At 34.5% G+C, this 11,440-nt stretch overlaps 1 protein-coding gene across 4 annotated transcripts in view; it reads left to right on the plus strand.

Annotated features, from left to right (window-relative positions):
- The window catches only part of GPR155 (G protein-coupled receptor 155), a 42,221-nt gene extending 30,781 nt beyond the window's left edge, over nucleotides 1-11,440 (plus strand). For 2 of the 4 annotated variants that reach the window (XM_070475997.1, XM_020889129.2), the window contains 5 exons: nucleotides 805-941; nucleotides 2,429-2,524; nucleotides 5,026-5,090; nucleotides 6,367-6,504; nucleotides 9,493-11,440. In XM_070475997.1, coding sequence (XP_070332098.1) covers nucleotides 805-941; nucleotides 2,429-2,524; nucleotides 5,026-5,090; nucleotides 6,367-6,504; nucleotides 9,493-9,784 — 728 coding nt within the window. In that variant the 3' untranslated portion in view covers nucleotides 9,785-11,440. Of the gene's footprint in view, nucleotides 1-804; nucleotides 942-2,428; nucleotides 2,525-5,025; nucleotides 5,091-6,366; nucleotides 6,505-7,015 lie in introns of all 4 variants that reach the window. The other 2 variants (XM_020889139.2, XM_020889131.2) reach the window with 2 other exon arrangements.

Consider the following 11,440-nt stretch of genomic DNA (forward strand, 5'->3'; position numbering starts at 1 on the left):
CCTTTTTGTGTGTGTGAACTTTCATCCATGCCATTAGCTATTATATCATACCATGTTTAATGCTTGTATATGTTCTTTTCTAAAAAGAGGCTTTAGGAAATACAATTTTTGTAAGCTTGAAGGTAAGAGCTATAAAATTGTGTTTTTTAAGCCCTGACTTTTTGTAATAAGACTGTATGTTAGACTAGCATCTGTTTTGTAAAAATTTTTTCTTCTACTTTTGATGCCATTGATAAGAGTGGAGCTGAGGTAGGAGAATAAAGGTTTCTTGTGAAAGGCTTCTCACTTCTCTTTTCTGCCAAAGAAAAGTCATGCTTGTGATTTGGACTTGCTTCCATATGCAAACAGAACAAAGTGTATAATATTTTTTACTTGGTTCCTTAGAGGTCTTTTCTAAGCAAATGCTAAAGTCTTTAATGAAAGGCAAGTGGTAAATTTGCTTTGCTGTTAGCCAATATAGGATATTCATACCAAGAGGTAGATTATATAACAGGAGAAACTTGTTATTAAATTAGCCTTAAAAATTTGTGTGTGCATGTGTTTGTGTTACACTGTTGAATAATGTAGAAGGGAACTATTGCATATACTAAAAATACTATTGTATTTTTTGGATAAAAACACTCTACAAGTAGAACTCTCCTAAAACAACATGAAGGAGCCTTTTTAGATTTCATCTAAAATAATATACTGATTCCAAGCTGAGAATGTGCATATGTAGTGGTTTGCTTAGGAAGTCATTATGAATTTAAAATGCATTCAAATAAAAAGCTCTGATTACAAATTGTTGTGCTTACTGTTTTATAGACGAGCATTGTGTGAGCCGCTGTAACTCCCAGAGCTGCATATTGGCCCAGGAAGAGGAGCAGTATCTACACAGTGGAGACCAGCAACTGACTCGACATGTGTTGCTGTGTTTACTTCTCATTATTGGCCTGTTTGCTGTAAATGTTTTTCTGATTTTGTTTGGGAGCCATTTCTTTAAATGTTTGACAAAAGTTTTTCCAGGCATCTGGGAGAAACTTGGTTGCTCCTTCCCAGGGGAGTCGCAGCACGAACATCTCCTAATCGTGAGCTAATGTTTTGGGAGGAAGAAGAATGAGTAATTCACATTACTCTGATGCTTAAGTGCTTCAGTAACTCATTTTGCTTTGAATACTTACTCATCCTATGCTCTGAACCTAGAATTTTGGGTAAAACCAGTTAGCTCTGTGATGTATACAGGGATACTTGGTCCTAAGTTATTCCTTGACTAACTTCAGTAGATAAATGTCTACATGGTCTCTCAGAAGACAGTCCTCAGATAAATAAACTTTTAAAAATAATTTTACATTATGAAAATAATACAAGCACTTCATACAATGGATACCACAGAGAAAAGAGGGAAAATATCCACCATACTACTACCTTCTCTTTTTTAATATTTTTTTCATGGTTCTAATAATACATATAGATTTATGTCCTGCTTTGTGACTTATGTCAAGCATTTTCATGTTGCTGCAAAAGTGTTCTAATCGTTACTTTAAATAGCTCCTCAATAAACTATGGAGGATATGCATTACAGTTCACTCAATCATTTTCTTATGGATTGTTCCTAGTTTTTTAGAATTCTCTAATAAACATCTCCATGCAGTATATTTCCTTATCATAGATTCTCAAAAGTTGGAAAACCTGGATTAAATAGTATAAATATTTTTGTGTCTTTGGATGCATTCTACTAAGTTGTTTTCCAAAGAAGTAGTATAGGTTTGTTAAGTATTCTCACCATTGACTATTATAAATTTTTTACTTGATAATTTTATAAGTGAAATATAGCATTTCACTTTTAAATGCATTTCTTTGATTAGCAAAGCATTTAAAAAAATTAGTTCTAAGTCTTCTTTTGTGAATTACTAGTTATTATATAATTCTTTGTGATAGTTCATGTGTAACTAGCCTAGTGATAGGCAATGGACCATATAACCTATAAAGAAGCTCTCTTACACTTTTCACGCTGCAGTGCTCACTACATAGAATCATATCAGCCAGCACCATTTTAGCTGCTGTTTAAGAACAAAAATCAAAAATGAAGAAATGCTGCCAAGAATTGCTGCTCGGTGATGTGATTGTTTTCACTGTGTAAAACTAATTTTAAAATCAGACCTGTCTTAGGCTAGTTGAAGTCCTGATGTATTATGTAAGCTTCTGTATTGTGGCTCATGTCTTCTTTCTTCAAATCTGATCAGAATAGATGCTGTTTGAATGACATCTGTCAAGAAGAGAGGTTTAAACCTCTTGTTTGAAAGACAAAGCCTCTGTATTCTCTTGGTGTTTTTCCCTTTAGTCCTTTTCTTCCTAATTATTAAGTAGATAAATTATTGTACTATGTTCTGGATAGAGAGAAATGATCAGCTTGCTTCATTTTAAAGTCCTATTTCCCCTTCCTTTACAGAATCTTTCCAGTTGTTTATGGTGGCTATTCAACCAAGAGCCTGGGAGACTATATGTTGAGTTACAGTTTTTCTGTGCTGTGTTTAACTTTGGCCAGGTATTTATTTACTGAGAACTTTGAGGAGTTTCTGTTTTGCTGGATGGTTTGATTGGGAGGTGGTGGTACGGATGTGGTTGTTTTCTTCTAAATCAAAAGGGTTTAGTTTGTTTGCCAGCTGCTGGTATGCATGACAGCTGACAGCTGCTGCCTATCTCCTAGTAGAGATGAATTATTATATTGGTTAAAGTCATCAAAATGCACACTGAGTGTTTCAGTCAGAAATACCAAATAGTTTTTTGCTTTGGTTTTGAGATAAAGGATGGTAATTTAAGCAGGGACAAGATGTTCCAAGTTCTTTTTAAACTTCATTGTGGCCTTAATAAGTTACTTTGGGAAAATGACTTAACTTCTCTGAGCCTTTAGCTTAGTCACTTATTTAAATGCACAACATTTCATTTACATTTTGGTATTTCTTGAACTATAGGTACTTATATCTTTAAAAAAAAATCACGGGACATATAAATAAAATTTGACCAAGGACAGTAGATACGATTCCTTCAGAGTTACCATATGCCAAACATTTTAAGCATTTTACATTAATTATTTCATTTAAACATCACAATAATATCTGCAAAGTAGACTCTTACCCCCCAGTTTAAAAATTAGAAATTAAAATTCCATTGAAGATTTAGGAATAAATGAAGGTGTCCTTGGTGGTTCAGTGGTTAAGAATACATACGCCTGCCAGTGCAGGGGACACAGGTTTGATCCCTGGTCTGGGAAGATCCCACATACATCAGGGCAGCTAAGCCCACATGCCCTAGAGCTTGGGCTCTGCAAGAAGAGAAACCCTGCAATGAGCAGCCCTAGAACCGCAACTACAGCGTAGCCCCCGCTCACCATGGCTAGAGAAAGCCTCTGTGTAGCAAAAAGGACCCAGAGCAGCCAAATATAAATAAATAAGTAAATATTTTAAAAAGAATAAATCATATTTTGTATACTGGGAAAATATTTTTATGTGAAAATTAAAAATTGTTATTCCACTTCAGTACCTTACTTTTTAATTAGAGAATATTAGTCCCCAGATTAAGTATCAGAGTGAAAAAATACAGTACTTGAAATCACTGGGTTTGCTTATTAAACCTGGAATAATTGGCCATATGATTTAGTTAACATGTATTAGTATATAACATGTATATTTAGACAGAAGAGTGACCTGTCCATTAATTATAGACAGACATGAGCATGCTAAGGACTCCTTGATGTCCACCTCACTTTGTGATACTGTTTACGATCTGAACTACAAAATACTAGGTTGAAAAATCATAGTCTTACTCAGTATCTTGCATTCAGAAAGCCCACTCCAAGCTGAGCCATTCCAGGACTGGGACTCACAGAGCTTCACAAACAGAAGCTAATGCCAGGAATGTTGCATTTGAAATACGGCCCCCACAGCTTATGGCTGAAGTGCTTCAAAGAAGGGAGAGAGATACAAAACCTGCTCCCATTCCATTTTCCTCTTGGGGAGATGTGGTAGTAAGATCATTCCTTTCTGGTAGTTTATAATGTGAAGTGAAGACAGATAGATTCTTCATGTCACTGCATTCTTCATCTCACCCACGCCAACCTGCACTAACATCCTTACCCTGCCGTGCCTGACAGATGGCAGTTCCCAGCCTCCCATCCTCCCAGGCAGTCCTGATCGTCTTGCTGTGTGGCTAATATCTGGTGCTAGTTTGACTCATTATGCCCAAATTCTTCAAACTCTTTCCCTAAGCAGTAGCCAATTTCATTTCACATAAATTTTGTTCAGTTACTTCATTTTAATCAGACACTATAGCACTTGTTAATTCTAGTGTCTCTAAAGTTTTAACAGAAAAATAATAAAGAAGTACTTAAGCGTAATGGGAGATTATTTTACTTTCTTTTTAGAAAGGGGGAAAAAAGATACATAGCCCTTAAATGTTTTCATTTTTCTCCAGTAAACTAGCTTGCTAGTGTGGTTGATCAGCACTCATATCACCCATCATAATTAGCAGGAAAGATGATTGGGAAGAGGCAGCCAAGTACCATAAAACCATCTCTCAGTATCCAAGGGGGGTTGGCACCAGGACACAGCCTTAGGTACCAAAATCCATGGATGTTCAAGTCCCTTATATAAAATGGCATAGTATTTGCATATAACCTATGTACATCCTCCCATTTACTTTAAATTATCTCTAAGTTACTTGTAACACCTAATACAATGTAATTGCTATGTAAATAGTTGTCAGTACCCAGCAAATTCAACTTTTGCTCTCTGGAACTTTGTGGAACTTTTTTCCCAAATATTTTTGACCCACAGTGGGTAGAATCCATAGATGCAGAACCTGTGGATACAGAGGATCAACTGTACATGCCATCAGGCACTTAACTTTATAGAGTCTGCCTGTGTGTTCTATTTAAAATGTTCCTCTAATCACCAGAGGTTTACTTCCCCAAGCACTAAATTTTTTCATTTCTGTCTTAAACTTTTATTGTAGAGCTCATAAAATAATAACCTTTTTTTTCTTCCATAGGGGTTTATTTCCTTTGGCATCTTTGGACTGGACAAACATTTAATCATCCTACCTTTCAAAAGAAGGTAATTTTAGTTTTGAAATAAAGCTATAACTGTAAAGGTAATGACAAAGCCATTCTATTAAGATACTTATATTTTTAAGCCTTTAGAAACTGCTAGGAGACTACAGAATGGTTAACCTAAGCACCATAGAAAGGTTTTCTGTTGATTCACATATTTGTTATATATAACTGCAGAGAAAATGTCAGAAGAGCTGTCAATAATCCAACATAATTTACATTTTAATAGGAATTGATGAAAACTGACTTCTATGCCATTAACTATATATAAAATAAAATGAAACTTGAAAATGTATTAACAAATGGAAATAAGAGGCGGTATGCCCCCAAAGGTCTATATTTGGTTGTCTTTCTCCTTTGACAACAGGATTTTTCTATCACACTGACAATTTATAGAAAACTCAAGTTTTCTTCTTTTTAAATTTCATTTTTAAAAAACTGGCTTGGGGAAAAGTTTCTTTGAATTCAGGTCAGGAATTTGTGAAAAATAATGAAGTAGGAGCACATCACCTTGGTGGTAGGAGGAAGAAGTAGGGATGGGGGGAGAATTCTTGTACTTAGTTTTCAAAGTCAAAAGTAGTAGAAACTAGAAGTGCTAGTGGAATTTATCTTATAGACTATATAAAAGTGCCCAGTAAATGGTCCCTGTTCTTTCTTCTCCTTTTTTCCATCATCATTATTGAAATGTAGTTGCCAGGGTTGGTCACAATCCTTTGATGAAAGAAGAAAGGCATAATAGGAAAGTCACTGCACTTAATTAGCTTCATAATGTTGATCTTTTAAAAGAGTCAACAGATCTGCTGTCTGGTTTGGCAAAACAGAATTGTTCTTTACTCTATATCCCAGTATTTGTCTCTCTGGTACTGATACTGGGAAATTAAAATGCTTGATTGCTGTATATTATTTTTGCATTTTAAAACTATAGAATAAGGAACTTCATTTTTTGGTAGATCCTGAAATAGTTCAAACATGTCTAGAAGGTTTATAAAATATTCAAGTGTTCTACCCCAGCCTGCTCTGAACAGGAAACTGAATGCAGGTTAAATATATTTCTGCTTCAGAGACTAAGGATGTCTGGGTGTTGTAGATGACAGCTGTGGTGAATGATAGCTTTGGAACAGCCATATTGACAGAGACTAAGGATGTCTGGGTGTTGTAGATGACAGCTGTGGTGAATGACAGCTTTGGAACAGCCATATTGACGGGGTGATAAGCAAGAAGGAGCTCTCTCAGGGCTTTTCTTTCCTAAAAAATTTCATCCTAAAATTTTTGGTTTTCAGACTTGAATTCCTATGGAACAGTAAAGAAACAGCAGAAAACAAGGATTCTTCTGTTCCTGAGGAAATAAAAATGACCTGTCAACAATTTATCCATTATCACCGTGACCTCTGTATCCAAAACATTGTGAAGGAAAGAAGGTAAGTACAGGTTCTAGATAATTATATTTTAGATGATTAATTTTGGTTTGTGATAGGCTAACTAACATGCTTGTAACTGACTTTGTTATTTTCAATAACACATATACACATAAAAGTTAAAATAGCTATAGGTCAGTTTATAGTTTAAGAAACAGCATGTATAAAAGCCATATAACTTTAATTTTTACATTTTTAAATGCCATATAACTTACAATTTCCATATAAAATATGAAAACTTTAGAATGAACCAAAATATAGCAGAATATTAACATTCAGTTCATGCTGGCCATTAATATCTCTCATGAAACTTTGAGATACATTGTATTTAGAAGTGATTTTATATTCCCTATCTCCTAAGGATATGTTAGTAATATGCTATTTCATATTACTAATGATATTATCAAGAAAGTAAAGTGAAATTTCTGTCTTTTAATTAATTCTTCTGCTTATTTTTTCACCTCAAGTCCTAATCTTTAGTCTTTGACATCATATTTATTCTTCTAATCCTCAGGCATGGTGTATACAGCAGGAAGGAATAAACAAATGTTCTAGTGCCAATATATTTGGTTGTCGAAAAACAGGAAAAGAACAGAACATGATATAAAGAAGCAAATACTTTTATGTCTGTAACTGAAAAATTGAAAAGCTATGAAAATTACCATTCAGGATAATTTATTTACATATATTATGCCACTGTATTTCATTATAACCAGAAGGTATCCTGACTCAGCTAGTAGAAAGGAGATTCACTGGGTGGAGACTGAGTCTGGGACTCAATCCCTGGATCTGTCACTTTGTGGGAGATTACTAGCTGTGTGACATTGGGCAAGTTCAATTCTCCAAACCTTAATTCTCCTCTTCTTTAAAATATCTAGTTCTTGGGGGTTGTTTGCATTAGATAACAAAATCTATGTATTGGGTCTAGCCTAGTTTCTGGGAATGGTAAGCTATGAAGAAAAATTAGTTTCCCACCCATAAAGGGCCAAACACAATGATTTCAAAGTACGATCTAAGGATAGTTTCAACAATTTAAAATTTCTTTTTCAAATTAAGAGAGGGAACTCTGTGTTAACTCCACCAGGCCCACTCTGACTGCTGACTGTTAGGAAGCATAGCTCTTGCCATTTGCAGGGCTGCCAGGCTGCCTCCGTCCCAGATGGTGAACAGGCACAGGCTGGCTCCAGTCCTGCAGAATGGCTGATCCTATGTCACGCTGCACAACTTCCTAGACTGTAGTTGTAGCTGCCTGATCAGTCATCAGAAGCAAATATGAATCAGTTGGTGTCCGGATTAGAAGGTGTAGGGCTATACATTTAAAATTAACAAGCAGGAAGAAGGCTCAGACTTGGGATGTAACATTCAGGCTTTTGTTCAAAGTGATGTTTGTCATTGCAAAGCATAAATTAAGATATCCTATTACTAAGTAAAATACTGATGTTACAATATTTTATGTACTTGAGAAATTTTTTCATGTATATTAACTTTTTAATTTTTATATGAAATGCTAATTTATATTCGTGATTAAATGTTTTAAAATTTCTTGTCACCTGTTTCTCATTTCATCTGTATTTTCAGCCACTGTTTCCTATTGTCAAGCACTTTAGGTTTTACAGCTTGGCTAATGCTTGTGGACAGATTCATGTTGTCTATAACATATTTGTATAAAAATGAACAGAATTCACGTAATTGGTTTTCTTACATTTCTTTTCCCCTTGTTTATTTTTTCATACCTGAGGCACCCCTGCATTTGCATTAGGAAGACAAATTTTAAATAATTAAGAAGTAGGTTTATAATTAAAAATTAAAAATATCTGAGGAATCTTATGGAAATTCCTCCAAAAATTAAAAATAGAACTGCCATATGATCCAACAATTCCACTTCTGTGTATTTACCCCCCCCCAAAATTAAAAACACTAATTAGAAAAGGAATGTGCACTCCATTGTCCACTGCTGTATTACTTACAATAGCAAAGATATTAAAAAAAAACAACAAACACACTTGTGTTCCTCAGTAGAATTGATAAAGAAGATATTGTGTGTTTGTGAATATATATAGTGTATACATATATACACAATAGAATATAACCCGGCCACAAAAGAAGAATGAAATCTTGCCATTGTGACAACATGGAAGGCATTATGCAAAGTAAAATAAGTCAGACAGAGAAAGATAAATACTGTTTGATTTCACTTATATGTGGAAACTAAAAAAACAAACAAATGAGCAAGCATTACAAAACAAGAGAGTCAGAGATACAGACAACAAACAAGTGGTTGCCAGAGGGGGGAAGGGTGAGGGGAAGAAAGAAGTAGGTGAGGGAGATTAAGAAGTATAAACTCCCAGTTGCAAAATAAATGAATCACAGGGATGAAATGTACAGTGTGGGGAATAGAGTCAACAACTGTGAAAAAAATCTTATAGCAAGACAGATCTCACTTATCCTTCCCCTGCTTCATAAGGCAACAAATTCCTATCATATCAGTAAGATTATCTTGCTCAGGACATGAAGAAAGGTGATTTGTGGGTACTGTAATAAGCACAAAATATTAAAGTTTGATTTGAATAACTTAGTAAAAATTGTCACTTCTTAAGAGCTTGCTAATGTCCCTGAAACAATTATGTATTTTAACTAAGAATATAACTTATAAAATATGTAATAGGTGTCTACAGAACTCATCTGATCATAAAAGACCATCTACTATAAAAAGAATATTTCTCTGTTGATGCAGTTATATTATCTAAGTCATTATTTTAAGTGTTTCTGTTTTCACAAGCATTATTGGCATATTTTGTCTTCCTCTGGTAGATCTTTCTAGGGTTAGGTGATTTAACAAACCCTTTATATTCAGAATAGTTTCATTCTTGTCACCTCTTAACTATCATGCTGTCTTTCCCTGTCTCCTGTTTTTCCTTGCTTGTCTTCCATCATGCAGTTCTGATACCAGATTTAAAGAACACATGGGTGAATCATTCCTTTGACATACAGGTGTGGTGCAAAGACTTCTGCTGGGACCTTCTGTGGCTGTGACTTGGTGAACTGGCTCATTGAAGTTGGCCTTGCCTCTGACCGTGGTGAAGCTGTTATATATGGAGATAGACTGGTGCAAGGGGGAGTCATCCAACATATCACCAATGAATATGAATTTCGGGATGAGTACTTGTTTTATAGATTTCTTCAAAAGAGTCCTAAACAGAGTCCTCCCACTATTAATGCAGACATTCCCCAACAGGAAAGTTACAAAGAAATTGAGCATTCATCCCCATCCCCTAAGACCTAAGTTATGAAAGAGACAAGCCCACATGGAGTCATATTCTAGCCTCAGATCTGTTACTTATTAGCTGTGGGACCTTTGGCAAATCACCACCTTTCTGAGCCTCAGTTGCCTCTTCTGTAAAATTTGACATGTTCCCACTCCATGCTAATATTCTGTGATTTTACATGTATGTGTAACACACAGAAAACTGACTTAGAAAAAAGAGAACCAAACAAAATTTAAAGTTCTGATAATGAATATAGTAATTACTATAATTATGTCAACATTTTAAAACATTGCTTCCTCCAATTGTGTGCTGTAATTTCAAAATCAACATCCAATTTACTATTCTTTTAAATTGCCAAATTTGGCAGGTGTGCTGCTGAGGGGATATGGTCCTTAAATTATGACCACTTTGCACTTCTTGATAGCATTTCCTAAAAAAAGAAGTTTTAATGATTGTAATGAGAGGCCTTCTTATTCTATTTTTCCCCTTTCCTCGGCAAATAGTACTCATTAAAAACTAGAAGCACTTTTTTTTAAGGTTCATCTTCTCTTGCTTTGCTATCCAAAATAGTAATTTGTGCCATTAGGAAGGGAATAAAAACCTCCATAAATATTATCATCTCTAAAATCCATCAACAGAAGTATAGTCTAATCTTTAACTTTTTTACTAAAAATAATTTGAGCAGATGCATTTAAATTTACCAACAAAATTGTTGCCATGTGATATGTCATTTCTGGTGTTTGCACAAAGCTCTCAGAGCAGATGGATACCCTATACCTTTTCCCTGCAGTTAAAAAGAAGAGAAACTATGTAATTCAAGTTAAGATTTTAAAACTCTAACCTAACATCCTACTGTTACATATACAATTTAGTTTTAAATGTCCATGTATAAAAATTTATACATTTGAAAATTATTAAATGTCGCCCTCAGATAAGCTTTACCTTCAGTCAATTAAAGAGACATCTATTTGCATGACCTTTGAACCTTTACTTAATTGTTAGGTGTCAGTACTGGTTTAACTTATTTAAAACTGTTTCAAATATTTATTTGTCTCATACTTTTAGTGTCATATGTAAAAGCCATTTAGAAAATAATTTATAGGGTTAAATCACTTCCCTTTTAATGCAACAAAATGTAACAACAAAAAAAAACAAACCCTGCATGGAAGCCTAGGGTATTTAACGAGTAAATTACACATTAATGTGTAGTATTAATCTACACCAATTTTAAGTTTAATAAGGGAATGGGGTTTTCAGCAGAACTGTCTTGCTACATAACTTTTTTTTAAATGACCACATAATAACTCTCAGAATGCTCAGGAGTAAGCATAAAGCCTCATTGCTGTACCAGGAGACTTTTATAGTTATAGCAATAAAGATACTAATTCATATGCATGCAAGCAACACAAACTCAAGTGGGGAATTTGTTTTGCTTGTGAACAAGTCATATTACACATGTTATTTGCATGAAGGGAATTGGAAGCATCTTTTTCCATGGAAGCACTAAAAGAAAACCCTGACTCAGAAAGATCTGCAGTTTCCGATAATGGAAGTTTTTAAGAGATGTTTTTAGAATTAAGGATATGCTAATTTTATTAAATAAAAATATTTGTAACTTTCACTTGCTCACTGACAGAGCAAGTTTCTCAATAAAATACCTATTTTAACTTGCA

Source organism: Odocoileus virginianus, chromosome 13 (genome assembly GCF_023699985.2).
Source record: "Odocoileus virginianus isolate 20LAN1187 ecotype Illinois chromosome 13, Ovbor_1.2, whole genome shotgun sequence".
In the NCBI taxonomy this organism is placed as follows: domain Eukaryota; kingdom Metazoa; phylum Chordata; class Mammalia; order Artiodactyla; family Cervidae; genus Odocoileus; species Odocoileus virginianus.